We start from the raw sequence: 14,838 nt of genomic DNA, 5'->3' as shown, positions 1-14,838 counted from the left end.
AGACGCAATCAAAGTTGTTCTGTCTACTCAACATCGTAAAACATCCCCCGCTATGGTGTGATCAGAAGCCAGGTGTTTCCCCCCCACCTTGGCCACCACACATGTAAATTGTCACCCCCACCCTTCTTCTCTCAATAAATACTGTCTTGCATGAATGCAACGGCAGACTTTGTTCGGACATTGCTGTGTCTACAGCAACGAACAAACTCTCCACTTGCAGAATTTGTTCGGACATTGTTGTATCTACAATGACGAACAAGTTCTCCACGTGCAAGTGTTCAAAAGGGCATACTGTCTCGTGTGGTTCTTGCACAATAAGTTAGAGTCGGAACATCTCTAACAATTGCCACCTATGCTGCCGACATCATCAATCAGAAGCGTCAATCGAAAGCCCAAATGTTGTATGAACGTAAAGCGTGTTTGCATTGTGTATTCTTTGGACTCCGGTTCTCTTTCTTGGTGTAGAGCATTTGCGGCCTCTGGTGCGTGAGTATTTTTTAGTGACTCAATCAGGTGCGCACCACTGATGCAAATGCCAAAGTTGACAGCAGAGGGTGCTTTAGTCTTCCTTTTAGACCTTAAACTTGCCGAGAGGAGTTGAAGTCGGCGCGTCAGCGACAAGTCAAACGGGGTTGGGGCCATACCCATGTCCCCTTTCCTCCTCGTCTTAGGCTCGTCTAACCCTCCCCCTCTTAGCCTTTGTCGAGTTTTCTATTCTTGGGTGCATCACTTTGTTCAGCCCAACAGTGGAGACATGAAAAGAGGCAAAAAGCTATGAGGCAGCTTGGTGGATGCTGGGAGTGTTTGGTGCACAAAGAGGGTGGCAGTGAGAGGAGCCAGTTTTTTTTTTTTTAAATCAGCATAGAATTTGTAGTTGCCGCTGTCATCCGGCTGCTACGGGACAGGCCTAGCCGTGGCGCCACGGATGCAGTCAAAGGTGCAGAGCGCTCGTCTCGTGGGCGATTGCTAAGTGAGCTGCCTTCCCCCGCCGTCGGCTTTCTGTCAAAATGACTCAGCTAATTGAATAATTGCGGCATGAAAATCTCGGAGAGAAATGTGGTTCAGCGAGACCCACCTTGCTTGCGTGACACCAAAAGGGCAATTAATGAAGTGCCCCACCTTAACGAGCGTTATACAAAAGCGCCAGCATTCTTGCCGTCGCAGACGCCGACTGGGCAACCTATAAAAAGCCAGTGCAGAATACAGCGCCAGTCAGGATCGGACTAGATTCGAAGCGGTAAGTAATCTCTTGTTCGGGCAGCAGCCGCAGCGGCAGCATTTCTGTGCCGGTCGCTCTCCGCGCTTTCCATTGGCTTGGCCCGCTTGAAGCCGGAACAAAGGTCCCGGCGGCTTGCTCTCCCTCCCTCTCCCCGCACCCGGCATGGTTTCAGTGTTCCTTTTGGCTATCTTGCAGAGTGACGTCTCGACACAATGGGGACTTTGAAGGTGCTCAGCGTTGTCCTTTTGCTGTTCGGTAAGTGGTCCGGAACTCCGGCCGCACGTCGCGTCCAGAATGGACGCTCACTAAACAAAGCCGCCTTCCTTCGACAGGAAGCATCAGCCCAACTGTCTCCCAAATAACCCCGGATGAAAATGACCCGACGACGACAACGACGACAACGACGACAACGACATTGGCACCAGACCTGCCGCAAAATGTCATATCCGTGGATGCGAACTTCCATTCTGGTTTAAAGCTGGAAAACGGTGTCGGCCTGGTTGTGCGTATTTTTGAAGGCCATATCTGGCTCGAAGGGGTTGATTATTCTGATGGGTACCCGTACGTTCCCACCAGTTCTCCTCCTCCTCCTCCTCCTCCTCCTCCTCCTCCTCCTCCTCCTCCTCCTCCTCCTCCTCCTGCTCCCGATACACCAGCTATAACCCCGGATGACAGAAAGTAATGGGCACGTATTGGAGCCTCGCACAATTGTTTTTTCCTTTGTAAATTAAGACGCCATCAAGACTCTGCTGTTGCTTGTCACCTGTAATCAATCATTTTTTTGCATAACAATCACGAGGGTGTGACGTGAAAACCCTTGATTGGTTTCCATGCTGCCTGCGCACTCACTTTGGGTGAACTTTTTCTGCTTCAATTAAACTAATGAGCTCAGGCTGTCTCTGTGTGAGTGTGTGTGTGCTGTCTTGTTTCTTGTAATCCACATTAAGACGTGACTTTTGATTCTCAGAGGCCAATCAGAAAAGTGCCAGTGTTTTTTCTACTCCAAAAATCAGATGGGAATAAACAAGTTGTAGTGGTACAGAGCAGTACTTTAAGGCAACGTTCAAGTATCCACGGGATGCCCCCAAAACGCTGAAGCAGAAGGTGAGGTCGAAGGAGAAGACGCTGCGACCTTCCAGGAAACCGTACCTGGCTTCGAGCAAGACCTGTGGCGCAATTTTTTTTAACTCGTACTGTCAACGCATGGTATTCGCTGCTATCTTACACAAGCTATCAAACTTTTGAGGTGGTCCGAGCAAGCGGTATCATCGGCGTCTGTTTTTTTTTTCTTCCGCAGGTCGTTCAGAAAGACGTTGAACTATTTGTCGCGACAAAAGCACATTTCTGCCTGTTTGATTGATTTCGACAAGTACATAATTGCAGCTTTGTTTCACAATATGTTTTACATGACTTGTCGAAACGGGTAGAAGCAATTCTCCTCGTCTAGTCACGGAGGTTTTCAATGGCAGACACACAATCTACATTTCACATGACAGTAATCATGAAAAGAAATGTTTGTTTTACAAAAAAAAAATGCTTTTTACAAAACAAACTACATACGTTTACAATTCCAAATAATGATAGGGAAATGTCATCAATGAATTCTGAAACACCAGCTTTGGGGGGGGTTGTCAAACGCATTTATTTCCATACGACTGCACGGCCGTAAAAAAAAAGGTCCAAAAATCATCCGGGAGTTGGAGTCCTCTAGACGTGCATCATGTCATTGAGCCACAATAACAACATGACGTCGCTCCAGCGAACCTTCGCAATTTTCTCAATCTCGTATCTTTGAAGCATTTCATTCGTTTCGCCAAATAATTTCTTGCAGGTACATATCATATCATATCATATCATATCATCACGCAGTCAGTACAAATCACAACTGAGTTGCCATTGCAACTCAACCTACCGGTTTGTGTCGGAGTGCACTTTTCCTAGTCGGACTTTCCTCGTATGGGGGCTTGTCACAATTACCCCAAAGTTACTATTTTTAGAACAGCGAACTGTGCATGTATTACTTGTGACACGGTTAGGTGTCGAACAAATATTATCGGGGGGAGGGTGGACGTCAGTGCCTTCCCAGTCATGAACCTCACTGCACGTCACTGGCTTGTACGAACATGAAAATTAATATACATTAAATATAGAGACAAATTCTGAGATATATACAATATGGTTGGATGTCTTAAAGACTGCACAACAATGAAATGTCACACTTTTGTTTCCTTTTTGAAGAAATTGTACATCTCAAGTAGCTTCATCTGAGTGTTATTTTTTTTTTTACTTACAAACAGCTCCAGCAGCCAAACGACAGGGGATGTGATGACACCCGAATATAAGACAAGGTTTTTTTTCATTGAAATGAAACTGAAAAAGGGGGGGGGGGGGGGGTCGTCTTACATTCGGAGTCTAGAAAAAGGCTTTTTTCAAACTGGAGTCTTGAAAAAGAGGGGGTCGTCTTATAATCGGGGTCGTCTTATATTCGGGCGAATACGGTACATTTGAAATTCACAAGCTTGTTTATGGAAAAAAATCACATTTCCCAAGTTTCCCCAACAGACTAGATTTGACTGTTATTTCAAACTCAAATTTTGTAGATGTCTCGGAATACCACATTGAGGAAAATCTTTCCAATCTCCATCCGGTGGTTGAGAATCCTCTTTCGCTGAACTTGACCTTGATGCAGCTTTTACGTTGCCGTCTACAGATGGATCAATGGAAAGCTTTTGGTTGACCGCATGCTGGTATCTGTGCAAACAGAAAGGATGGATCAGTTTATTTTTATAAAATCACTAACCATCATAATTTCAAAGATGGATCAGCAAAGATCTTGTATATTCCCCCTTGCATAGGCTGTGTCGATAATGATAATATATACATTATTGATAGCATAATAAACAAGTTGGAACTTCCAAACGTTCAATTTTCATTAGTTAGCAACACGAGGTTAGCATGCAGGACCTCACACGAGTGAGAGAGCTATCACACAATAAAGTTTACCAATCGACTAAAACGGGTTTCTTTCAGCCCGTGTTTAAGTTGTTCCACACTATGTTGATTCATTTTCATGAAAGTTAGCAACACCAGGTCACCTAGCAGGACCTTAGCGGAGTGAGAGAGCTATCTCAAAATAAAGCTTACCTTCCGACCAAAACTACTTCCTTCTCGCTGACTTTGAGGCCTCTGCATGTCAGCCAACGTTTGAGTTGTTCCGCACTATGTTTGGCAAATCAAACCACGTTGGAATTTCACCCCTGGTACGTCGTCCTCCTCCAAAATGGTAGGTGCAGCTGTAGTTGCACGGTCAGTCGGACACAATGTTTGTCCAACTGACCGCATCCGCTAAATATTTATGCTCAAACGTGACGTCATTTGAGATCAACCCCACGCAGCGTTAGTATTGCTTCCGCTGTGACGCGGTGCGGCTAGGCTACGCTAGCGATGAATTGGATCGCTTAGTCTGGTTTCAATCAGGAAGTGAGAGAGCACAAGATAGTTTGGTTTGTTTGGAGCCATTTATTGAAGACAGAGAACAGAACGGCACCAACTTTATTTCTTCTTGGAGACGCCCACGGTGCGGCCACGGCGGCCGGTAGTCTTGGTGTGCTGACCGCGTACGCGCAAGCTGCAAAGGAAGCGCCAGCCAGTTAGTGTGGGGGCAAGGTTCAAAGTTGCCACGGGCTACCGAGAGAGGACTCACCCCCAAAAGTGTCGGAGGCCACGATGAGCTCGGATCTTCTTCAGCCGCTCCAGATCTTCTCTCAGCTTGTTGTCCAGGCCGTTAGCCAGCACCTGAAAGCGGCATGCGTTGTTGGACTTTACTCGCCTTTGGACAACGTCTGCGCAACCCAGCGGCAAAACCCACACCGAGATGAACGGGATGATCAAAACAGTTCAGAATGGATACATTGTCAATTCATCATGACACCTCTGAGGTGGATTGTTAGGGGGACACGACGAGGGTCAATGTTCTTTTGATTCTTTTTGCAGCGTTTGTCATCTCGGCTTTTCATCAATTACGGGTGGGTATGCAAGATAAGCGGGGGTTGGCCCGACAAGAAAGCTGGCGATTTGATCCGCTCACTTGACTGAATTTCCCATCCTTGACATCCTTCTGCCTGTTGAGGAACCAATCTGGGATTTTGTACTGGCGAGGATTCTGCATGATGGTCACCACCCGCTCCACCTGCACACAAAGCGTTCAGTGTGGCCGCACACCCAGGCCGGCCGGCCGGCCAAAAGCTGGCTCACCTCCTCCTCGGTCAACTCGCCGGCTCTCTTGTTGAGGTCGATGTCGGCTTTCCTCAGGACCACATGGGCATATCGTCGGCCCACACCCTGAGAGGACAAGACAGCGTCAAAAATATTCCAAACTGGAACAGGGCAATAACAGTAACGTCCTGCCACCTCCCCCCCTTTCCTACCTTGATGGCAGTGATAGCAAAGGCAATTTTCCGCCTCCCATCAATGTTTGTGTTCAAAACACGAAGTATGTGCTGGAACTTCTCGGGGATGACTAAAGCCTACAGAAACAACACAGCAAACGTCACTTATAGCCAGTCCACATTGACGATCGCTACAGAAGTCAGAACTTCTCAGAACTTCAACACATTGAACGTCACTCGAAGCTGAGCACGAGGAGCGGCTCCACATTGACGGCCGCTATCCACGTCGGAGCTTCTTCCATTGTATTAGCAGCGGCAGCGACTTCACGCTCGCTTTTAAAGACCACGTTTGCGCTCACTCACAATCAATTCAACATCGTATCTGCTTGCACACACTACGCGCGCCCCTCAAAGATACTCGGGGCGCGAATGGATAACTATTCGCAATAGATGGCGACCGATTTAGATTGTCGAGCAGGATTCTCACCATCTTGGAAGCTGGTTCCGCGTAGAAAGGAAGTGACGTTGATCTCGCGACAGTTTGAGCGGGCTGAGGGCGGAAGTCGGTACACTGTTTGAATTGTCCGACAACTTTTTCGACTTACTCCGTGAACATTTTCTTAGTCTAGACATTAAAGTCATATTTGTTGCATTCGTGTGGCCACTTCAACCTCAAATTGAGGAATGAAAATGTATTTTGGTTCCCTAAAATAAAGTGGTATGTTTCCGCGGCAGCTGTGGTTAAATATATAATTATATTTATTAATTGCTTATTTAACCCCATGAGCTTATCATCAGAAATAAATTTGAATACGAGACGATTAAACTTTTCAAATGTTTTGTTTTAAATCTGTTTTGCTGTCACAATAAAATGGGCATAAAAATGCTCAACTTTAGTACGTAATGCACAAAACCCAATTTAACCCTGCGCGTTCCGAATTTAGGATAACGCGTCGAAATGATCGACTTTATCCCTAAGAAGTAATATTTTGCTGGAGCGTGAGGAAAGACGTGAGTGATTTTTCGTTGTTATTTTGTTCTTGTTTTGTGGTCAGTATTTTTTTCGTTCCACCACATGACGTCACGGCAGCAATGGCGGAGGCTACCGCGGATGTGAAACCTCCGGAGAGGACGACACAGTCACAAGCGGCCTTGGGCTTCTTTCACGACGAGGTGACTTTTAATTTTGTCGAGTGAGCTTAATGTCGTCATTGTCCGTTCGAATTTGTTCAACAAGCCTTCCACGTTCTCTTCCCGGAAGTCATTTACCGCTATTCAGTAGCACGAGCAAAACAACATAACATCGGTTAACGAAATTCATTTTGTCTGCTTGTGAACGTAACGATATCTTGTATTTTCTTCTCCTTGTCACGTTTGTAATTCGACGACTAGTTTCGGTGTGGAAGACGACTGAGCACGTCAATGAAAACCGTTAGCACATATTCTTATGGCATCGTCAAGTGGAGTCTCAAACGTTTGCTTCATCACTCCTCCCATTCCTCAAGAGTGCAACTTGGCCCATTTTGCAGCGGGTACACGTTCACCCTTCGACAGGCTAGTGGCTCCAATGCATCTTGAAAAGTACTGCACAACTGATGGGTACCAAAAAAGCAAACCTCGGGGCATTGAATGCACTGTTCGGGTTGTCATAAAAGACGGTATTTGGGCTCTCGTCTCAGACAAAGGCTTCATCGGGCTGCCGCATCGTATGTGAGCAACTCAGCAGTCCGCTCGCCATTGTCTTAGTGCCCTGACCTTGATGAATGCCCCAAAAAAGTATTAATAAAATGGGGGACCGGGATCTGGATTGATGTGCAAATGAGATGTCTTTCTACGAGGCAAAAGGGGCAAAAATGGCTTGTTGGCCCACTCGCTTGTCTGTTTTTCCCCAGGTGAGTGACGAGGAAATGGCCCAGCCGCACCCGGGAGAACTGGACCTGACCACTGAGGACTTGATCTTGGACGAAGTGGACCGTAAGGCCCGCCGTGTCATGCAGCCGCTCAAGTTTCTGAAATGGATGTTGCCGTTTTGATTCGCGCCCCGACCAAAATGACATAGTGGTCCCGGCAGCCTCGGATAACAACCTATCGCGGCTCACTCCTTCGCCGGGTTTGGGCCGCGGTCGGCGGTTACCCAACCGAGCCCTTTGGCGGGCTGCGCGGCGGTCAGGTCGGCCTTTGCACGGCCGGTTAGTGGGCGCGGCGTGTCGAAGGCCAACTCACTAACATGGCGTCTCATCCCGCAGTTCATATCCAGGCCAATCTGGAGGACGAGCTTGTCAAAGAAGCCCTCGGAACGGTGAGCGCTCGCATTCGTCCTCCTTCACGTCACAGCTAACGGCAGGCCCTAATTTATTTTCTCCTCTGTTTGTTTATTTTTGCGGCAGGGTGTGGATCTTCGGCAGTACTCCAAACAAGTGGAGGCGGAACTGGAGCGGATCGAGCAAGCCTCCATCAAAGACTGTATCCCCTGTTTGTTTTCGACACATTTCCACGACATGCGCACATTGGGTTTTTTTTTTTCTCCTGAGCGACGTCATCAGACATCAAGGAGAGCCAGAACATTGCTTTGCTGCACCAGCAGATCGGCGCCTGTGACGCCATTTTGGAGGTAGGCGCCCTTTTCGCAGGCCGCTCAACCGGCTGCTCCGCCTCTCTGCCTCACGCTCGGCTGCCCTGCAGCGGATGGAGGAGATGCTGAGCGGCTTCCAGAGTGACCTATCGTCCATCAGCGGCGAGATCCACACACTGCAGCAGCAGTCGCTCAGCATGAACGTGCGTCTGAAGAACCGCCAGGCAGTGCGTGGCCAGCTCAGCCAGCTGGTAGATGAGCTGCTGGTGCCCGGAGCCATGATTTCGTAAGATGGCCGCCGCGAGACCTTTGGGGTGAAATTTCAGTATGGGCCGACAAGGCACTCACACCTTTACACATCAACTCAGGAGTCCCCGAAAGGCAAAATTGAAAAACTTAGCAAGAGGGGAGAAATGAGTGGGTGAGTGAGTAAACGGGGCGGGGCGCCCTTTGTCTGTCCAGCGCCATCCTGGACACTCCAGTGACAGAGCAGGACTTTGTGGAGCAGCTGCACGAGCTCAACGGCAAGATCAACTTGGCCAAGGAGCTCAGCTTTCGAGAGACGCTGGCTTGCTCCGATGTCCAGGACATTGTAGACCGCCTCAAGGTCAAGGTGAGCAGGGCTCGCTCCTTTTGGTTTGTCATCACAGGTAGCGTACCCGCTAGACATGACATTTAGTCAAACGAAGGTCGCCTCGGTGGTGACTCTGCGTGCCCGTGTGAACACTATGGATTTGTTTTTCCACCATCGAAGCGTTGGCAGATGTCTTCGTAACAGGCCCAACCCGTCTACCCTGCCCTAGAAATTGTTGCGCGTTTGATTAGGAAACGTTTTGCTACCTTGGCAACCGGATGCCCAGCCCGAGACTGACGACTTGATTCTGTGTGGGCGCGTGAAGGGAGTGGTGAGTGAAAATTTGTGCTCGTGGAAGCAACACGTCATTGCTCGTTCATTGCTCAGGGACTTTATGGAAGAGGGCCATCGCTAGCAAGTTAAACCAGATGCGCTTTTCCGCCCAAACCAGCATAGTGCATTTCAGTTGACAGCCCTCGATCCCCAAAGGGTCTCAGGCGGCTTTACCGCCCCGCCCTTCACCTAGTGCGACCGCATCCTTCAATCTAAAACCTGCCAAGCGGGCAGCCGGGCAATCATGGAGCCGCCAGGCCACAGAGTTAGCCGACATTTGTAAACGTGCAGAGCAAGCGTGCGAAACATGGCGCGATAAACGCCGCTGTCGACCACAAGTCCACATTGTCTGGGCTTCCTCGATGCGTCCCAATTCTTTTGATTTGTCTTTATTTTTTCCCAACTTCAGGCTGTGTGGAAGATTCGAGAGTTCATCCTCCAGAAGATCTACTCCTTCAGGAAGCCCATGACCAACTATCAGATCCCACAGAACACGCTGCTCAAGTACAGGTATGTGCACACACACTCACATGCGCACTCGCGACATCCACGTGAACCTGCGTTCGTGCGCAGATTCTTCTACCAGTTCCTCCTGGCCAATGAGAGGACGGTGGCCAAGGAAGTGCGAGACGATTACGTGGACACCATGAGTAAGATCTATTTCAGCTACTTCAAGTCATACAGTGGCCGTCTGCTCAAGGTGCAGGTGAGCGCCCGCAACACGCACGCCAGTATCTGTGAATGCAATGCTCTCACATCCACACACGCACACACGCACACGCGCACACACACACACACACACACACACACACACACACACACACACACACACACACACACACCCTGTCATTATACAGCAGGTGGCTAATTGGTAATAATTGACTTGAGCTTTTGTCATCTGGAAAGATTTCTATCGTTTAAAACAAAACAAGGGAGGCGACGTGACAAGGTGTTGTTCCCCTTCTCCCTTGTTTCCTCTTTTGGGGCCATCCAATTTCAAACGTGACACATATGCTCGTGAAGGGCTCAACTTTGACGATGCGCTCGCTACTTCTCGATTGCGACCGCTCCCCGAAACCTCCTCTCCAAATTTCTCCGTCTTGATTTGGCGTTGGGACGCAAACGGCGCCCTGGCAAACTGCACGCATGGTTCGCTCCGCTCAATTTGGCCCCAATGACAGCGCTCCGCCAACACTTGATTTTGTTTTTTTCCTGCACAGTCATACGGCACCCTAACCCTGGTTGTTGAGAACTCGCATGACATAACTCGGAGACGACAACCCAAAAAGATTTGTTGTCCAAATAAGAAAGCACGCCCGTTCATTGTTTTTTTTGCGCGCGGCAGATGGGAACTTGTGTCATAAAGCAACAGTCGTTTTCCAAATTGTTATTTTTATGCGGATAATTACGAGACAAAGGCTGGGCATTTGTCCGTGTGAATGTGCTAACTGTGGATGTGTGTGCGTAGTATGAGGAAGTTGCTGACAAGGACGATTTGATGGGAGTTGAAGACACCGCCAAAAAAGGTGATGTTGCTCGTGTGTCGGTCATCATGGCTTTTGAATAGAATAGGAATAGAATAGAATAGAATAGAATAGAATAGAATAGAATAGAATAGAATAGGAATAGAATAGAATAGAATAGAATAGAATAGAATAGGAATAGAATAGAATAGAATAGAATAGAATAGAATAGAATAGGAATAGAATAGAAGTTCCCACATACATCACCAGTCACCAGCTCAGTGGCCTAGTAGTAGAGTGTCTGCCCTGAGACTGGAAGATTCTGGCTTCAAATCTCGGCCGGGTCATACCAAAGACTATAAAAATGGGACCCATTGCCTCCCTCCTTGGCACTCAGCATTAAGGGTTGGAATTGGGGGGGGGGGGGTTAGATCACCAAATGATTCCCGAGCGCGGCGCCGCTGCTGCTCACTACTCCCCTCTCCCCCAGGGGATGGATCAAAATCACACGGGGATGGGTTAAATGCAGAGGACAAATTTCACCACCCTCAGATGTGTGTGTGACGATGATCATTGGGACTTGACTTTACGTGCGTGAGGTGTGTGTGAGTGTGACTTTAATGGCTAATTAAATGAAGAGAAGAAATACCTGGAACCACTTGAATGTGCGGGCGTGTCCGCCCAAAATTGCTTGAGGTGCAGCTGCACAAGCGCACATAACCTTGAGATGATTTGCAACTTTTGTTACTCAAAACACTCCCAATGCAAATTAGCCCTTATATAGTTTGTGTTGAGGACTTTATGTCAGAGAATGAATGAAATGGGAAGTTGATGAACTTGATTCGAGTCCTGCAACCCGCCCCCCGTCCCCCTTCTCCTCCTCCTCCTGCCACAGGTTTCTTCTCCAAACCGTCTCTGAAGAGCAGGAACACCATCTTCACTCTGGGCCAGAGAGGCGCCATCCTGAGTCCCCCTGAGCTGGAGGGTCCCATTTTGGTTCCTCACACGGCGCAGAGGGGTGACAGCAGGGTGAGGCTGTTTCTTTTTTTTTTTTTTGAACAATGCCACCATGGCATCTGCACCCAAGGGTGCTTCAACCAATCCAGAAGAAGGGTCTGGCCATTTCAATTTGTGCATCTTTGATTGTGAGGATTGCGGATGAAAATGGCTAAGATCGCTCAGGAGACAAGCACCCTATTTTGATCCGTCAGCCACGCACACCTGAACAAAGTGTGTCAAAGTGTGTGAGGAACAGTATGTGAAGAATGGAAGCAGGCGTGGCGCTTACTAAAGCTTGGCTCACGCTCCGTCCACAGTATCCATATGAGACACTGTTCCGCAGCCAACACTACGCCCTGCTGGATAACGGCTGCAGGGAGTTCCTCTTCCTGTGTGACTTCTTCATGGTGGCGGGAAATTCCGCCCTGGACCTGTTTAATAGCATCATGGGAAAGACGCTCAGCATGTTCCTGGTACGTTGCCCGCACCAGAAACGGCCGCAGGTTTTGGTTCAGGTTTCGTATTCAACAGCGAGGAAGGCAAACATGACCTAAAAGTGCCGTTGCGGTGACTTGATGCTCAATTGTGCTCGTGTACGTGTAGAAGAGCATGTCGACATATGTGTCGGACTGCTACGACGGCATCGCCGTCTTCTTGTGCATCCACATCATCTTGCGTTTCCGAGCCATCGCCGCCAAAAGGAACATCCCGGCCCTGGACAAGTGAGTGCGCCTGCGCTTGCCTGTTAGTCGGCCCGGCTCTGGACGCGCCTCAGCCTGACCCTGCGCTTGTGTGTGACAGGTACTGGGAGGCGGTGCTGAAGCTGCTGTGGCCGCGCTTTGAGCTCATCCTGGAGATGAACATCCACAGCATCAGGAACACCGACCCGCAGAAGCTGGGGCTGCTCGACACTCGTCCGCACTACGTACGTAGCTGACCTTAACCTCCTCAATGTCGATCGAGGGCACTCGACAACAGAAAAATTAAGGTGACTCATTCACTATTCACGGCCTGATGTGTCAAGTCCTTCAGCGCAAACTCTTCAATCAAATCAACACATCTAATGAATTAATCACTTGTTCCATACTGAGCAATATCGCCCTCTGCTGTCCATACCAATGAAGACATGGCCAAAGCCAGGATGATGGCAGGATGCTCTCCAACTCAACTTGTTGCGTTCACGTCCTCCTTCCGGCCCCGTCGCTTGCCTCGCGCCGCCAATGCGGATGCGCACGGCTCATCATTGATCAGATACGTGGGGGGACTTTTACGGTCCAAGCAGACCCTTGGATCTTGAATGTCAATGGCGGACGTCGGGGGTCGTGAAAGAACCCGAGCGGCCACGCTCTCCCGCTACATGTCGGCTGCCTCATTTCAGATCACGCGTCGCTACGCCGAATTCTCCTCGGCCGTGGTCGGCATAAACCAGACCTTCCCCAACGAGAGGACGGACGCTCTGCTGGCCCAGCTGCAGGTAACGCCGGCCCGCCGAATAAGAGAAGGCCGCTGTGAAACGGCGTGGTACTTTTCAGGCAGAGGTGGAGAACTTTGTGCTGAAGATGGCGGCAGAGTTCCCCTCCAGGAGGGAGCAACTCATCTTCCTCATCAACAACTACGACATGATGCTCGGCGTGCTCACGGTGAGTCCCCCACGTGGCGGAGCGATGGCAAATGCAAGCGCTCGACGTCCCGTTTGTCCAGGAGAGGGCGGCAGACGACAGCAAGGAGGTGGAAGGCTTCCAGCAGCTCCTTCTAGCTAGGACGCAGGCGAGTGGCGGTCTTGTGGCACAAGGGTGCGTGTGCGCGTGCTGAAAAGCTCTCTGGCGTGCCACCAGCAGGAGTTCATCGAGGAGATCCTGTCGGGACCTTTCGGGGGGATGATCTCTTTCGTGAAGGAAGCCGAGGCCCTGATGGAGAAAGGGCAGCTGGAGCGCCTCAAGAGCGATGAAGGTGAGCAGTCCGGCTGTAAATGCCTCGTGCCTTCCTTTTTTGCTTGCCTGCACTCGTCAGCCCGGCGCAATTTGGCCGAGGAGACTCCAGGTGTACGAATTGCACAACCCAACGCTCACGTGCTGTGTGCTCGCCTTTTCAGCTCACATCTGCCAGCTGGTGCGAGGCTTCTCGGCCTCGTGGAAGCAGTCCGTGGAGGCCATGAGCCAGGACGTCATGAGGTCTTTCACCAACTTCAAGAACGGGACCGGCATCATTCAGGTGAGGCCAGGGGGGCCCGCCGGCGTACTCTGCACCCGGCTGATGCCGCCGTTGTTCCCGCCACCGCAGGGCGCCCTCACCCAGCTGATCCAGTACTACCACGGCTTCCACAAGATCCTCAGCCAGCCCGCCTTCCGCGGCCTGCCGGCCCGATCCGAACTCATCAACCTGCACCACCTCATGGTAGAAGTCAAGAAGCACAAGCCCAACTTCTGAGGCCCGCTCGCCTCGAAATGTCGTCCGTCGGTGCGACTAATAGAAAGTCAACCTCGTCGGGTGGCACTTGTAACCGGGTGTTTGCAATCTTTCCCTCGCTTGCTACTCAAGAGACGGGGCACCTGTCGCAAGGAGTAAGATTCCCGAGTCGGCACCGCCGTTGCTTTGGCGGGGCGTTAGGGGCACCCCCCCCCAATCTCCCCGTCGGGTCCACTCCAAATCCCGTGGCCGCTCGGTAATCCTTCGGCATCCCTACCATTTCTGAGCAAGAGGCGAGCGTGCTCGGATAGAGCGACCGTCATTCATTCAGCGCAAAGGGATTCTGAGATACACCCTCGGTTTACCTCTGCTTTTCAAAGGAGCATCACCAAATAAGCAGCACATTGCCGGATGAAAATATCTGAGTCGAGAAAAACGTTTTTTTTCCCCCAGTCTACGTAATTTCTTATTTTTAAAAGAAATAGTCAACGTGTGAGGCTGAAGAAACATCCACAGTGTTCAGGAAATTGAAATAAAATAAGAGTAAAGTGCCTTCTTATGTTTGATTTGTTGTTAGTAGTCGCACATCCCCAGTACCGGTGAGTCCGTTTTTGAGAACAGTCAGACGTTGGGCGCTCATGTTCTTCTCAGCCGGGTCTCTGCTTGTTGCTGACCGACAATCACCATGCAAAGCAACTGAGTCTCCATCGTCCACCCTAACTTGTTTTCCAAGGTAAAAGCTGAAAAGGGTCAAAGCAGAGGGAACGGTCACGACCCCACTAGCTTCATGTCATTGCGGGGTTTGGGGGGGGTCTAGACATGAATAAAGTTCCCAAATCCATTTTCTGGGAGTGGCGACGCTTTGACAAAATGAAACAAGTTCG

At 49.8% G+C, this 14,838-nt stretch overlaps 2 protein-coding genes and 1 long non-coding RNA gene across 5 annotated transcripts; 2 read left to right on the top strand and 1 right to left on the bottom strand.

Annotated features, from left to right (window-relative positions):
- Positions 1–1,118: 1,118 nt before the first annotated feature.
- LOC147041271 (uncharacterized) lies at positions 1,119–2,110 on the top strand. The gene is made up of 3 exons (XR_015069222.1): positions 1,119–1,237; positions 1,415–1,474; positions 1,552–2,110. It is a non-coding gene; the product is annotated as an uncharacterized LOC147041271 (long non-coding RNA).
- A 2,608-nt stretch (positions 2,111–4,718) lies between these two features.
- On the bottom strand, positions 4,719–6,264 carry rps18 (ribosomal protein S18). Its single transcript, XM_085939902.1, is given in 7 exon segments — positions 4,719–4,847; positions 4,923–5,014; positions 5,307–5,408; positions 5,474–5,560; positions 5,647–5,745; positions 6,095–6,123; positions 6,126–6,264. Coding segments are annotated over 7 exon segments (609 nt in total). The 5' UTR covers positions 6,250–6,264; the 3' UTR covers positions 4,719–4,771.
- Positions 6,154–14,507, top strand: vps52 (VPS52 subunit of GARP complex). 3 transcript variants are annotated; one of them, XM_085939860.1, is made up of 22 exons: positions 6,154–6,325; positions 6,552–6,618; positions 6,698–6,780; positions 7,500–7,581; positions 7,854–7,906; positions 7,995–8,070; positions 8,151–8,218; positions 8,290–8,465; positions 8,642–8,792; positions 9,496–9,596; positions 9,660–9,792; positions 10,555–10,612; positions 11,445–11,578; positions 11,866–12,021; positions 12,152–12,270; positions 12,350–12,473; positions 12,927–13,022; positions 13,081–13,188; positions 13,250–13,315; positions 13,387–13,498; positions 13,641–13,759; positions 13,829–14,507. In XM_085939860.1, exons 3-22 carry the CDS (start codon positions 6,700–6,702, stop codon positions 13,973–13,975), a joined length of 2,160 nt encoding a protein of 719 aa, XP_085795986.1. In that variant the 5' UTR covers positions 6,154–6,325; positions 6,552–6,618; positions 6,698–6,699; the 3' UTR covers positions 13,976–14,507. The 3 variants fall into 3 exon arrangements, with proteins under 3 accessions (XP_085795986.1, XP_085795987.1, XP_085795985.1); XM_085939861.1 differs by lacking the exon at positions 6,552–6,618; XM_085939859.1 differs by lacking the exon at positions 6,552–6,618 and having other exon boundaries at positions 6,663–6,780.
- The last annotated feature ends 331 nt before the right edge of the window (positions 14,508–14,838 follow it).

The sequence above is a fragment of the Syngnathus leptorhynchus genome, chromosome 20, assembly GCF_054491065.1.
Source record: "Syngnathus leptorhynchus isolate UIUO chromosome 20, UIUO_Slep, whole genome shotgun sequence".
Lineage (NCBI taxonomy): Eukaryota > Metazoa > Chordata > Actinopteri > Syngnathiformes > Syngnathidae > Syngnathus > Syngnathus leptorhynchus.
The sequence above is the reverse complement of the archived record's forward strand: the minus strand, read 5'-3'. Positions and strand labels throughout refer to the sequence as shown.

Coding starts and splice junctions, on each gene's coding strand:
- vps52 (XM_085939861.1), top strand. CDS start 6,700: ATGGCGGAGGCTACCGCGGATGTGAAACCTCCGGAGAGGACGACACAG. Junction 7,582..7,853: donor GATCTTGGACGAAGTGGACC/GTAAGGCCCGCC, acceptor CTCATCCCGCAG/TTCATATCCAGGCCAATCTG. Junction 12,271..12,349: donor AACATCCCGGCCCTGGACAA/GTGAGTGCGCCT, acceptor TGTGTGTGACAG/GTACTGGGAGGCGGTGCTGA.